The sequence below is a fragment of the Theropithecus gelada genome, chromosome 18 (genome assembly GCF_003255815.1).
Source record: "Theropithecus gelada isolate Dixy chromosome 18, Tgel_1.0, whole genome shotgun sequence".
NCBI classification, from domain to species: domain Eukaryota; kingdom Metazoa; phylum Chordata; class Mammalia; order Primates; family Cercopithecidae; genus Theropithecus; species Theropithecus gelada.
This window is the reverse complement of record NC_037686.1, coordinates 10307158-10322819: the sequence shown is the minus strand read 5'-3', so window position 1 is coordinate 10322819 and position 15662 is coordinate 10307158. Positions and strand designations below refer to the sequence as shown.

The following is a 15662-nucleotide window of genomic DNA, read 5'->3' as shown; positions in this document are numbered from 1 at the left end:
AAAAACCTCCTATGTATGAATAACATAACCACACTGAAGCAGGTGAGGAAGAATGGGACTAAGACCTAAGTCACCTTGGAAACAGCATTTTGACTTGTATTGTAAGTCTAAAGACATATTTTATATAAGTTACCCCAAACAAATATTGTGCAGTAGTTAGTACATTCACAGAGATTTGAGTTAGCAATTCTGAAACTATTTTGTGTTAGGATTAACTAAGCAGATATACTGATGATAATCAGAGCCATGTTTCCCGTTGAAAGAGAAAAGTTATAAATAAGGAGGGGGAAGAAGCCTGTGATGGTAGATGGGAATTGGAGGAACCCGTGTGCACTCATGATTTTTATATACAGATGCAGGGGTGTGTGTGTGTGTGTGTGTGTGTGTGTGTCTGCACACACATCCACCCATGCTCGGGCTGCCTAGAAGCAATGATACCTCAGAAGTAATGAGCACACCTAATAACCAGATCTTTGTTTGTAAATACTAGTCTTCAATGAAAGGAACTGAGGTAAAATAACTAATGCCAGAGCTGAGGCAGGGAAAGTAGCTTCTTCTGGAACATCTTCGGGTACCGGGAAGTAAAGGGTTCAAAAACTGATGGGAGCATTTCAAAGGCACTCAACTTGAAGGACCTATACTAACAGTCAAATTGGGACAATTTGAGCAACTAATTTCATTTTTGGAGGCTATCCATTTATCCAGGGTAGCCGGGAAAATAGAAGAATGCTTCTGTAACATGCAAATTCAGACTCTATTCATCTACCACCTCAGAAAAATTAACACTTCACAGCCCTGACTTTTAGAAATCAAGTATGACATTCCTCAATATGACTACTTACTTTATTATCTTTGTCTGACTTTAAATGGAGTTTAGTCTTTCCAAAAATTAAACCTAACATCAAATTATGCCAGTATTGGCAATACTTAAAAGAATATGCTGTGAACTCTTTAGGCAAAAACAACACAAAAATTTTAAAAATATTTTGAGAGAGCACCAAGTTGGAACAAATTCTTCCCACCAAGGTGATTATTTTAAAAAGGATACTAATTTGATATATTAAATGCTAGTAAAACGGTTTTTTAAAAACCCCTCATTTCCATATAGTCTTACTTCTTACACTGTGGCTTAACTGTGCTGAACATAATATAGGACTAAGATGCTGAAATGAAACTGGTATCTCTGAGAAACAGTCAATGTAGCAGACTTTCGAACTGGCTTACCACTCTTTGGGTAAGAATATCTCAAATGTCTTTTGGGAGTCTATTCATCCTGTTTCAAATCATATACAAGTTGGGTCTCAAATCCAAAAATCTGAAATCCAAAAATGCTCAAAAATCTGAAACTTCTTGAGCACTAGCATGACACTCAAAGGTAATGCTCAGTGGAGCACTTCAGATGTCAGATGTCGGATTTTCAGATTTGGGATGCTCAACCAGTAAGTATGATGTAAATATTCCAAAAAATGAAAAAAACTGAAATCCAAAATGCTCTGGTCCCAAGCATTTCAGATAAGGGATATTCAACCTATATTTCTGGTGTGGCTTTAGCGAGTAGAGGTGGACTGTTGTCCAAGCCAATAAATATACCCCTTTTCCAGCTACAGAAACTGGTCCCAGAGATACGTCTGTTCTTTTGACAGGGAGGCTAAGTACTGATACTTCTGTAGGAAGCTCTCTCTCCACTGGGGTTGATGAGTGAACAGATTGTGAGCCTGAAGTATTGGTGGCCATCTTACATTAGAGAGAAAACACAAGTGGAAGCAGAGCTGAGAGGTGGGGGAAGAAAAAGGGAATTCTGACAGCAAGTTTTTTTTGCCTAAGCTAGTAGAGGATAAATTTCTGTCATTAGCAATGAAAATAGTTTTAATACACTGGGTTATTTAACTTTGATAAATAATCTGGCCAGATATGGTGGCTCACATCTATAATCCCAGCACTTTGGGAGGCCAAGGCAGGTGGATTACCTGAGATCAGGAGTTCAAGACCATCCTAGCCAACATGGTGAAACTCCGTCTCTACTAAAAATACAAAAATCAGCCAGGTGTGGTAGTGTGCACCTATAATCCCAGCTACTCGGGAGGCTGAGGCAGGAGAATCGCTTGAATCAGGGAGGCGGAGGTTGCAGTGAGCAGAGATTGCCCCACTGCACTCCAGCTTGGGTGACAAAGTGAGACTCCATCTCAAAAAAAAAAAAAAAAAAAAAAAGAAACTTTTATAAATAATCAAGTCATCAGTTTTCTGATATCAATAAAAATAAATTTTAAAATATCAAGTACAGGTTTACTTTATAAAATTAAACTCCTAAGCTATTAAATTTACTGGGAGTACTCCAGTTCTATCAAACAATTACATATCCATGGCAGTGGGAAAATTATTATACTAAATCACTCTAAACAGTGGTTTCAAGCTGGTCATGATTTCAAGTTCACTTCACAGGTACACCCATATTTGAAAAACTGGGGTCTTACTTTCAAATCAATGGCCAGCTTTCCCTAACCCAAACTGACTTAAAATAAGACAAACAGTTAATGCAAATTGCCAGCATATCTCAAAGTAGGCATGATTTCAGGTTTACTCTCACAGTTTTTCAGTTTTCTCACAGGAAAGCTGTTTTGGTAAATCAAATGGCCACATTTCCTCCCAAACATATTTTTTTGGTTTCTGAGATACTAAGGGAGTAGGGGAAAAAAAATTATCTTTTCCTGTGTCTCACGGGTACATTCCTATTAAAAATGCAACGTTTTGACAAGAGAGTAACACGATTGTGTAGCTTTTGCACAGGAATTGTACTATTTCCTAATTAGTGGCACACAGCATGCAGGAAAAGGTGATTTATCTATTTGGTCACCATTTACAGATGTATAAGTGCTTATATACGTATCTGCCTGCAGGTTCCATTTTGAAAGGCTAGACACTGATCCAATGTGATAAAAAAACAATCCCAGCAAAAAAAGCAATGATGACTGATACCTTATCGGCAGTTTTACAATAGATCCATACAGAACTAATGGGAAACTTCGGTTTGTTGCCAATGCCCCCAGAACAGGTCCAGTCTGAAAGTAGTACTGGTATTACCACAAAGAAAGAAAAAATCCCAGAGAAGCTCAACTATGGCTAAATAACACTGTTGTGCAATGGAAAGTTTCTAAGTCCCCAAGTAACCCGCAACTGCTTTTGCTTTCTAAAGCGTGACCCTGAACAGAGGCCAGACCACACAAGCCCTATTACCCTGAAATGTCGCTCTCCTGTGGAAACTGATTTTGTAATACCTAGAAATGAGACGTTATTCCTGGAGGAAAAAATAAAAAGAATATCTAGTTTTGTGAAATCCATTTTCTTTCACTCTCAAAATAACATTTAAGTTTAACTAGAGGGAAATTTCTATTTAAAGATCAGCTATATAAAATAGCAGAAAGCTGAAAATAAATGTTTTCGACTTACACCAGTGGTCCTCTACCACATACTTTTAGGTTTGTGCCAGAAAACCGTGAGGATCTTTTGTTGTGTTTTAAAATGCTGACAAAGCCTTTCTATGTTGTTTAAGTAGACACTGTGGGGCAAGTGTAGAAAGAGAAATCTTACTATGTACCTGCAAAGTGTTACTACTAGCTCTGTTTTCTCATTTGATTGACACCAGATATGCTAGCAAAACTTCTAGCTGCTCCATAACCTGAAGAGGATATACAAAAAAGAAAAACCTGGCCGGGAGTGGTGGCTCAAGCCTGTAATCCCAGCACTTTGGGAGGCTGAGACGGCTGGATCATGAGGTCAGGAGATTGAGACCATCCTGGCTACCATGGTGAAACCCCATCTCTACTAAAAATACAAAAAAAATAGCCGGGCGTGGTGGCAGGCACCTGTAGTCCCAGCTACTCGGGAGGCTGATGCAGGAGAATGGCGTGAACCCAGCAGAGCTTGCAGTGAGCTGAGATCACGACACTGCACTCCAGCCTGGGCGACAGAGCGAGACTTCGTCTAAAAAAAAAAAAAAAAGAGAGAGAGAGAAAAAAGAAAAACCTACACAAATATCTTCTTCCTGAAAGAATCTTCCCTAAAACAAACGAAAGTCAACCAGCCTATGGTCTGTTGGTTAGTATCTCAGTCAAATGTGGGGACAAGTCCTGGTATGAACACCATAATTTAGATTACAAAAGTTTTTACAGCTTTGTCAAAACAAACAAAATGTGGCATTAATTTCCTTTAAAAAAAAAAAAACAAAAAACAGCCAGATGCGGTGGCTCTATACCTGTAATCCCAGAACTCTGGGAGGCCGAAGCGGGTGGATCACTTGAGGTCAGGAGGTTGAGACCAGCCTAGCCAACATGGTGAAACCCCTTCTCTACTAAAAATTCAAAAATTAGGGGGGCGTGGTGGTGTGTACCTGTAATCCCAGGCACTTGGAAGGCTAAAGTTGCAGTGAGCTGAGATCACACTGCTATACTCCAGCCTAGACAACAGAGCAAGACTCCAACTCAAAAAAATGTGTGTGTGTGTTTTCTTGACTATACCAACCTATTCCACTTACAATTAATATGAAGTAACTTAAGTATTTAAAAATACTATATAAGGTAAAGGAAATTTTTATTTTTCTAAATATGCCTAAGTTCTCCCATCTAGTTTCTGTTTTGCTTTTCTGAGTTGCAACATGTAAGATTATTATAATAATTTTCAGTTTCCCTTTTTTTGAAGAGACTTCCTGCAGTCAAGCTTTCTGGTTTTAAAAGCAACTTCAAAAGCAATACATAAAGGTTGACTTCTCATAACATTGTCTCAACATCATTCAGGTTTTCAAAAAAAAAAAAAAAGCCCAGAAAGCTCACAATAGCGATTTATTCATAGAGGATGACTTTTCCACTCCTTAAGGACACTCACTCACTTTCTCTTTGAATCTCAGGATGACTTTTCCTCTCCTTGAGGACACTCACCACTTTCTCTTTGGATCTCAGGACTCCCAGCTTCCCAAACCGAACGTGAAAAGGCGAACACTGATAGCTGCCATCCTGCTGCTGTACCACGATGACATCGATGCACCCAGAGAGGGTGGCCTGGTTAATGCCCTTGTAGAGTTCCTTTACAGTGACAATCACCTGCCCAGCCAGCTGTCCCACATAATTCATGGTTTGAGACTACAAGAAACAAAAATTAGATGAGATGTTAACACTAAATTTGTGATCTATTGACAATGGCAAAGAACAATCGTAACAAAAACGACACCACTCACTCGTACGCCACATTTGGTATCATTAGCCTCGTTAATTTTGAACCCAACAGTCTCATGCTACCATTGTTTTTACACATTTCCACACATGGGCCACCCCAGACTATTCTCCTTTGTATCTGAGAGGCTGCTCCAGCCAGGGCCTGAGGCATTCCCTTTTCTTTCCCAGCAACCTGGATAGTACTGACTCTGCCATTAGGGACTTTTTCCTCCAAGTTAGGACCAGCACAGAGTCACCAAAGAACCCTGACCTCCTGCCCAAGACCCTTTGGAACCTGGGGCTACTGCATCCACTTTGGCCATAGCAGCCAAACAGAAAAAACAAACATCATCCCCAGGAGAAACCAGAGATTCCTCTTCCAACAGAACCAATGTAATAAATTACTGAGAGCTACGTTTTGTAAGGAACTATTAACAGAAGAGTATGGTTCAGACACATGCTAGATTAAATAAACTCTGGCAAGTTTGCCCGAGCCTAGCCTATTTATAACATTACCTCTAGGGAAAAATCCCTTCAATGCCTCCATATAACTAACTGGAACATGCATTCAAGTTCTACAAAGTTCAAAGCACAGAAAAGGGTTTTACTCTTGTTCCTCAACCTCAGTTCACTATTCAAATCAGGATCAAAAGGTCTGCAAGGAGTTCTCCAGAAAGGCTCAAAGGAGAGGAAGTACAGCTGAGCCAGGGGTGGCTTTATTGCCTTGGCCCCAACCCCAACTTTTCCGCTATTAAAAAACCAAATCCCCCCTTCAGTCCTAATGGCAGATTTCACTTCCAACTATTGAACACACTCGCACATTTTATTCATTAGATACTGACACCCCTACATTATGTCAAAGTACAATTCAGTGAAAGCCATTCTGGAGACTGGAATGACAAGAGAGCAACCAAGAGACCCTGCACTGCTCCAGCCAATTCAGAGGCCAATGTTCAGCCAATCACAGGGCGGACTGACTGCTCTCCAGGCTGTCTGCCACAAGCAGCTCGTGGTTTCCCTACGCCCAGCTTGGAGGCTGCCTTGAGCTTAAAGTTCCATGCTCCATGTTCTGTGTTGCCAGCTGAGTTGAAAACTGAACTGGGAGAAAGAATGCTGTCTTCTTGGGAAAACTCAGGGGCCTCCAGGATATCTGACTGCACAGAAATTCACTCTACTCTTCACAGATGAGTGGCCACGGCAGAACCCTGATTCTAAATTGTTTCCCATTCCTACACGCGGATGAATGTGTAATCAAGGCCCATCAGTTCTATACCATGAAGCATCGCCATAATTTTACCCTAGAAGAAATTTTTAAAGTATTTTAAAGTTAATGTTACCAAGGCCCTAAAATGCAACCACAGAAGAGCTGGAAAACGCTTGTTCTGCAAAACTTACTCCTAAATAACAAAATAAGGTGACAACCTTTATATGGTATCAAACAATTACAATCTGGTGATGGTTTTGGTTTTGGAATAATTGATTTGCCCTCAATAGCTAAACCAAATTAAGCACGTTATCAAACGCTCAATAATCATTTCTTGAATGAACAAATGAACTAGCACTAAATAAGAATAAAAAAATAAGAAACCTAAAAAAAAAAACAAAAAAAAGTGTAGAGAGGAAAGAGTATTTCATCAAAATATTCATATAACATCCTATTATGTTTTTAATAATTAAATTTCTATTTTGAGGTCACTGTAGATTCACATGTGGTTCTAAAATATAACACAGCTAGATCTCATGCATCCTCCTTTTCATATTCTGTAAGTAATGCATAGTCACAACATGCTTTTTACCTATACAGCACACACATGAATTAAACAGCATCCAAGCAGTCAATCTTTGTATTACTGCTTGAATGGTGGTGGCAATGTTAAAATGAATTTTATTACAAGAAACAAACAAACAAAAATCATAATTATTAGGCCTTTTCTTAAAAGCAACTAAAAAATGCTAACTTTTAAGCATTGACATTCAGCCACAAACAAGTCTTATAAACATAAATATGTAACAAGCTTCCATCAACTACAGCATAAAATTCATAATTAAGTGTAACTGTATCTATTCAAGATTATTTTGGCCGGGCGCGGTGGCTCAAGCCTGTAATCCCAGCACTTTGGGAGGCCGAGACGGGCGGATCACGAGGTCAGGAGATCGAGACCATCCTGTCTAACCCGGTGAAACCCCGTCTCTACTAAAAAAATACAAAAAACTAGCCGGGCGCGGTGGCGGGCGCCTGTAGTCCCAGCTACTCGGGAGGCTGAGGCAGGAGAATGGCGTAAACCCGGGAGGCGGAGCTTGCAGTGAGCTGAGATCCGGCCACTGCACTCCAGCCTGGGCGACAGAGCCAGACTCCATCTCAAAAAAAAAAAAAAAAAGATTATTTTAATTATCACGGTTAAGGGATGTGCTGTTATATGGGAAAATCTAATGTGTAAATGCCAGTTGCTAAATGTAGAAAAATACAGGTTGTCAAATAACTGGTTTTCTCTTGACAGATAATGAAACAATTACATTTATATTATGAAGGCTGGTAAAACAAAAGTAAAGGAAGGCCTGTAGCTGAAAGTGCTACACCCTGGGAACGCTGAGCAGCTGCTTGCTAGAAGGGTCACCGCAACAGAGCTGGGGAAAGAGGCTTCCTCACAGTCATGTCCAGAGGAAATGCAGTTGTTCATCATAGGCACGAGGGATACGTTAAACAGTCTTCTCTTGAAGCAGAATCTAGCGCCATATACCTTATTCCTACATGCCAGCCCAGCACAGCCACACAATAAGAACCAAGTCAGACCTGTCCTGGTCAACACCTGGGAAAGTCACACTCTGAACCAGCAGCAGAAAAGATACACAATGAGGTAACCCAAATGTTTAAAAAATACAGCAAACCAACACATTATAAACTATTCCTCATATTTTATCATGAATGATGAGGGAAAATGTGGGAGGAGAAAATAAATAACGGAGAGTGACAGAGACCAAGGGAGAGCCATGCAGAAAGCAACAAACAAGAAGTCATAGAGAAAAAAGAACAAGAGCAAAGACAGAATATATAACCAGAAAGGCAGGCTGGTTTGGAGATGCCCACACAGAGAGCAAAACGTGGAAATGAAGAACAGTCACAGAAGCAGCATCCCTACCCTTGAGGCTTGCGGGCATAAATAAAAATATTAAAGTGCACTTGTTGATTCTTGGAACAAGAATACACCCAGCCCATTCTTTTAACAAATACCAAAAATGCTTCTAACACATCTCTGAAATACTCTAACATTAACAATAATCACACCAGAAGCAACTTTTTTTTGAAAGCTTATAACATCCCAAATTCTTCAACTTATACATTATCATCTCAGAATTACTTTAGAGGTGGTATTATTTCTATTTTTAAAGATAATGAAGGCTGGGTGTGGTGGCTCACATCTGTAATCCCAGCACTTTGGAAGGCCGAGGCGGGCAGATCATTTGAGGTCAGGAGTTCGAGACCAGCCTGGCCAATATGGTGAAACCCCGTCTCTACTTAAAAAAAAAAAAAAAATTGGCCTGCATCATGACGCATGCCTGTAGCCCCAGCTAGTCGGGAGGCTGAGGCAGGAGAATCACTTGAACCCAGGAGGCAGAGATTGCAGTGAGCTGAGATCGTGCCATTGCACTCCAGCCTGGCCAACAGAGCGAAGACTCCATCTCAAAAAAAAAAAAAAAAAAGTATCAGTAAATAGGTTCAAATACCAGTCCCCTTCCTACAAAAACTGCTTAAAATTATTTCAATTATTCGATGTGTTCAATCAAAAATAACTTTTGTTAAGGAAAACAGCTATCAGAGACACAAGGTAGTTAAAACACAATAAGAAAAATTTATAAATTATCAGCACAAAATGGACACATTCTATTTTTATTTTCATTCTGAGACAGGGTTTCACTGTGTTGCCCAAGCTGGAGGGTAATGGTGCGATCTCTGCTCACTGTAACCTCCGCCTCCTGGGCTCAAGCAATGCTCCCACCTCGGCCTCCAGAGTAGCTGGGACCACAGGAATGTGCCACCATGCCCAGCTAATTTTTGTATTTTTTTGTAGAGACAGGGTTTTGCCATGTTGCCCAGGCTGGTCTTGAACTCCTGGGTTCAAGCAATCCACCTGCCTTGGCTTCCCAAAATGCTGAGATTACAGGTTTGAGTCACCACGACTGGCCTCAAAATGGATACATTCTATACCACTCTTTTAAGTGTTTCAAAATCTGTTTCTTAACTTTATCTGCAAATATCTAATCAGTACTAGTATAGTTAGTACTACCAACAAACACACAACTACACTTGTTACACGTCTCTCTTGTCAATGCTATGTCAACCTGTATGTTATCTCATACAGTCTTCACACACACTCATGGATTTGGTATTCCCATTTATATGTGGAAACTCGGGTTCAGAAACATCCAAGGTCAGCACACTATTAAATGGCAGAGCTAATATTCAAACTCAAGCATGAGTCTAGAACCTATGCCCTTAATTGCATCTCTAAGTGATAGAAATGCTCTAAGTAAACATGACAAAAGCCTTCATGAAGCCTCCAGATTGCTTAATGCAAGTGGGCCACTTTCAGCAATCTGAGTATCATTTCTACTTAATGCAACTTGGCTACATAATGATGAAATGATTACAGGGAGTCCAAAGAAGCCATACTCACCCTCCAAGTCTCCTCACACCACTACTATTAACCCTCCCACTGGACCACAGGCCAGTGTTACAAAGCAGATTCCTGGGAGCGCCACACGTCATGAGGCTTGTGGACAGAGATTAAAACAGTTTTTACCAAAGAACATGCCATTGCAGCTAACTTTCTGCTCACGAACATGAGGAGTATGCTAGGAGGGAACAGAGACATCAGATGCTTCACGAAGTAGACAACAGGACACTGTTACCTAGGACGTGGGTAAACGTTCCAGCTTGCTCCTGTGCTCTTGGACCGAACTCCTTCAGGACACCCATGATTATGGTTTGCATTTGATTAGCATGTAACATTTTTCAAGAACTTCCTCAAATATACCTCATTTGATTTTCAAAAAGAGAATGTAGGTTATGATAGCAGGCATTATTAATTTCATTTTACATTTGAGATTGAGATAAGAGGTGTGTACTATTCACTAGAACACAGTTCTACCTATACTCAGGGTCCCAACTTTCTCTACTGCCTCTGACCCATGGCTTAAATCACTGGGTCTCAAGGTCATGTGGTGTCCCTGAGGGCAAAAAAATCTGAGGGCTGAACTCAAGTTATACTAAATCCCTATGGTTTTCTCCAAGAATCCCAGAGTAACCTAGAAGTGGCCAGGTGTCTTATATAATATAATCCCTTATGATAATGCTATTTGGGAGACTATTAGGAAGACTAGAGAAAAAAAAGAGAAAAAATCTGCTTGGGAGAGTTAGGTAAGGCTTCATGGAGCAGAAAATATTTGTTCGAGTGGAAGTATGTATAAAGGGCTGAACAGACTAAGGAGGGGAGGTTCCCAGCGGGCAGTGCCAGGCAGAAAGAACAGCTTATGGGAAAGTGTGCTAAGTTTGAGAGACAAAAGTGAGATGATGCAAGGCCTTGGACTCTGGGCAAGGTTACCATGTGGGCAATGGGTGCAATCAGTGCTTCTGTTCAGGGAAGTGACAGGATTAGGTTACAGGAGGAGGATGAACTGGAGAAGAGGTAGCTAAAGGCAGAGAGACTACTCCAGAAGTCACCACAACAAATTCAGGCAAGAGACTGCACAGCTCTAAGGCAGAAGAGACACACAGGGAGCTGAAAATCAGTTAGTCTTGATGACTAAGGGTAGCTGCTAAGGGCAAGGAAACTGGTGAGGACCATGCCACAATTTCTAGACAGCTAGAAATACCTCTGGCACACAGGTGGCATTCAGTGAATTCTGTTGTATGAACCAACTTAGAGATATGGAAATAAAAAGAGTAGACCTGGTGGGGAATTTCCCATTAAGGTTGAACTTAAAGAACTTACTTACTACTACACTGCTTCAAAAGTTTTTGTACATGAAAATCATTTGGGGTGGTTTTAAAAAGCGGAAATTTCTCTTTGTTTTAAAGCTTAAAAACTAATTATGAAGATGAGCCAGGTTAGGGAAGCATAGTTCCATGTAAAAGTAAGAGTTCTTGCTACTTTGTGCTACTTCCAAAATCAGTTCAACAGAAAACTGACTACACAAAGGATCCGAGCCTTGGGAATTGTCCTGTCCTTTGTCTTTTACAGAGAAAAAATACAGGGGAGTTTTTGAATCTTTCTGAGCTGGTGCTGGGCCTCAGAGGACTCCCTGCTGACTGAATGAGATTTAGCCAGGATGAGGTGTGCTTTGGAGGATCTGAGGTTCCAGTCAACTCCCTGTAGATCATGAACTCTGTCTTTCTAAATTAGAGCAACCCCATCACCTCCACTGTTTGAAGGCGCAGTCAGGGAGGTTTTTATATCTAACTTTTTTCCCCACTAAATGAGGAAAACTGGCAAGGAGCACACTCTGGGTCAGTATTTCGCAGAGTGGTCCTTGGACTGTCTGCAACAGAATCAAGCTTTGGTGCTTAAGAATGTAGCTTCATTCATGAAAAATATGGGAAAGGGGGATAAAAACAAATACACGTTCCTGGACCCCAACCCAGACCTACTACCTAAAAAGCTGGAAATGAGGTCTTTAAAAATCTGTTACCCAAGATTCTGACAGACACCCAAGTTTGGGAACTAACTCTAGGCTCTGTTGGCAAGAACTTTCTCCTCTTAACCCTGATTAAGTTTGTTACAAAGACTAAGTTGTTATGGGCTCAAGTTCAGATCCTGTCGTATAAAGATGTCAAGGTCTGTTAAGTGTGGATCAGAAGTGGAAGCAATAGATAGTAATAGAATTTTAGACATTTTAATGACAGCTGACCTGATTATTTTATGATACTTAAATTCTAGAACTGGCAGTGCTTCTGTCAAAAAACTCAGAAATTCTGGCCTGGGAAGACTGCTTTCCTAAGGACCCCTTCCACAATTACAACCAAATATTATTTAGTATCAACCTTTGGGATACGTAAGAAGAGGGGATTTTCTGATTCAATATTTCTGTTTGGGAATTTAAACAGACACATAAGGCAATGGCCAGATCTGAAAAAACAGGGCTTCCTGGATTTCAATGATTTCAGTGCTCAGAGAGGCCCCGAAACACAAGGGTGAGCCCCCAGTAGCCATGTCTATAATATGGGATCCAGGCCTTGGTATCTGCTGGCTGACAGGGGTGGAGACATCTGGCCCAAACAGATATTCATGAAAAGTATGGAGAGCCAAGGCCACCCAAGACTGGGAGGGCTGGGCCACCTGAGATGGGATGCAGAAGGCCCACCAGTTCGGAACACCAACACCACAGGTAGCCTCTTGCCCTCTCGGCGTCTCTCTGAATGATGAACCAGTCATAAGTTTCTCTGCGGGGTTGTTCAGAGTCCATTTCTAATGTTGCCAACAAAGGACTTAAATCAAACAGGCTAGATCCTGACTGGATAAAGCAACCTGGAGCCCTATACCACCCTCCTGCAAATATCGGCCTGGCAAAACTAGCAAGAACATGCTGCAGATGTAACCCAGATAACACTTTATTCTACTTAATAATTTAATCTGTTAAGAAAAACTTTTTTTTTAATTTTTAAAAAATGAGAAAATATGAAGCTGGCCTTAAGCTTAGTTCTCAGGGCTGTTAAATTATAAATTAGGATTTTTGGATCTGTCACAATGTTATTTCCTTTGAGGGAATCTGAAAGCTCAGACTTCCGCTCACTGAGTTCACTTCTCTATGATGGTTTCAACACACTCACTTTCTATAAACAGATAAACTGCTTTGTTGGACTGAGTAGGGCTTAGAAAAGGGAAGACACTTTCCCACTATAGCAATGCACCTTCTCTCCAAGTGGTGGCCCAGACCTTTACTCAATGACAGTGTCTGCTTTCGCTTTTCAGCACGTATAACTTAAGGAAGGACCATAAACATCACCTATTTCATCTCCAAAAATTACCAGCCCCCATCTTCTACCCACTCCAGTCATCGGCCCAATAATTTTCTGGACAATCCTTCAAAAGCCAACAACAGTTTTCATCTTAATGTAATATTTTGTAAGAGAAGCAACGATGTTTCAGGTTTCCTCGGTAAGGAGGAAGTGGGATCAAAAAGGAACGTACATCCACAACAGACTGTGAATCCCCAGAGTACAATGGCAAAGATCAGAAAGATGATGGGGGGAGGATGTGTGGGCTTGGTGGCTGAGAAGAAAGCAGAGGTGACAAGATGGGATCCACTGCTGTGGGTGCCCAAGGCCCCTGCCCTCTCTCCACCACAGCACTCACCATGCGGCATGAACATCAATCAGGCCACCTCCAAACTCTGAGTCCAGTAAAGAAGGGGAAGTCCCGCAAGCTTTACTGTCTCCCGGAAGCCTAGCACAGTGCCTAGCAACAGCAGGTTCTTAATAAGTGGTTTAGGATCAATGAATGGACCAATGAATAAACGAATGAATGAATGCAAGGCCTAGTGAACAGAATCAGCACGGAGAGAGAGGAATATACACACTGTTGTGTTTTGTTTTATCTCACCGACTTAGAGTAAAATTCAAGAGGTAAGTGAAGATACATATAACCGTGCACTAAAAAACATAAAAGATAAAAAATAATTTAAAAAACCCAGGCCAGGCGCAGTAGCTCACGCCTGTAATCCCAGCACTTTGGGAGGTTGAGGTGGGTGGATCACCTGAGATCAGGAGTTCGTGACCAGGCTGGCCAACATGGTGAAACTCTCTACTAAAAATACAAAAATTAGCAAGGCATGGTGGAGGGCACCTGTAATCCCAGCTACTCAGGAGGCCGAGGCATGAGAATCACTTGAACCTAGGAGGCAGAGGTTGTAGTGAGCCAAGATCACGCCACTGCATTACAGCTTGGGTGACAGAGTGAAACTCTGTATCAAAAACAAAACAAAACAAAGAAAAGAAATCCATGGTGGAAGTTAACCCAAAGTCCCAAAAGCAATGCTCATGTGTTCAGAAACCAGTACTTTCCTCCAGAAGCTGCTGAAGACCTCACACAGAAAAACCTGCATAAATCTAGTTTATGTCAGTGACAAAAATGACACCGCTTCAGGATGGGTAAATCTAAAAATATCCCTGTGAGAACGAATGACAGCCATGTAGATCATTCCGGAGAATACTGAGCAGCCCAGCAGCAACTTGCAGCAGAGACTGCTGGTCATCAGAGGAAGTCAGTGTGAAGTCAGCCAAGGCAGAAGCAAGGGTGCCGTAACTGGAGATTATTACAGAAAACAAAGTGAAACACAACCACCAAGTTACCCATTTTCTACTAGTCAGCTGACTTTTATGAAAATGCCCAGTATAATTATGCTACAGAGCACAGCCTTTAAGAAAAATGGCTGGAAACAATAGTTTAATTTTCCTGTGCTCAACAATGTACCAGAACATTCATTTTCTTCAGCAACAGAACCTGGTACGGAGCAAGAAAAACTAGTGTTCAATTTCATCGTTAGATTTCAAAATAACATGTGTGGCTTAAGGAGATCCCAAAACAGCAAGCAGCATGCTCAAAAGGGGGCCCCAACTCCCTTACTCAGCCCCGACAACACTCACATGGCCCAACTTGTTTCCAGCTATCACAGTTCTGTAAAACTAAACGGTTCCTGTTCCCACATTTCTCTTTAATGCTTCTCCCTTCATTTCCCAAAACGCAGACTAAGACCTTGTCATGAAGTTTTCTGATAATTTATTTCTTGTCTGTTCCCATCAAGGCTAAAATATGCCCTGTTTTGACCTCTGTACATGAGGTGACAGATGCAGTTTAACCTGATTGGCATTTAACATGACTGGCAACTAGAGAGAAATGCAAGAAGTAAAATCATTAAGAACTGTAATCAGTTCAACATTCTGTTTATAATTAATAATGAAAGATATTAAACTATTACTTAAGTTAACCTTTGTGTAATGGTTATACCTACCAGCACAGAAAGAATTCCAGCTAAATGTTCATGCCAATTTAGCTATGAAATGAAGTTTTAAGATTACAAATAGCTGTACCTTGAACGATTCAATAGATTTTTCTTAAAAAAAAAAAAAAAAGCACACACTTATACCTGATGTAAATGACGAGTTGATGGGTGCAGCACAGCAACATGGCACAAGTATACGTATGTAACAAACGTGCACGTTATGCACATGTACCCTAGAACTTAAAGTATAATTAAAAAAAAAAAGATTAAAAAAAAAAAAAAAACTAACCCTTTCGTAGTGTACAGTCACTAGTTGTGACCACACATTCCTGTAGCCACCACTATAGTCAAGACACAGATCAATCAGATTGTTCTCCAAAACGCCCAAACCCATTTGGAGTCAATCCCTCTTCCCTGCCCGTGCCAATCACTGATCTGCCTTCTGTCCCTAGTCTTGCCGTCTCT

The 15662-nt window shown here is 40.9% G+C and overlaps 1 protein-coding gene across 4 annotated transcripts in view; it reads right to left on the bottom strand.

Annotated features, from left to right (window-relative positions):
- The window catches only part of LPIN2 (lipin 2), a 93994-nt gene that overhangs the window by 35807 nt on the left and 42525 nt on the right, over positions 1-15662 (bottom strand). For all 4 annotated transcript variants that reach the window (XM_025365060.1, XM_025365063.1, XM_025365062.1 and 1 more), the window contains exon 2: positions 4929-5129. In XM_025365060.1, the coding sequence (XP_025220845.1) occupies positions 4929-5129 (201 nt within the window). The remainder of the gene's footprint in view (positions 1-4928; positions 5130-15662) is intronic.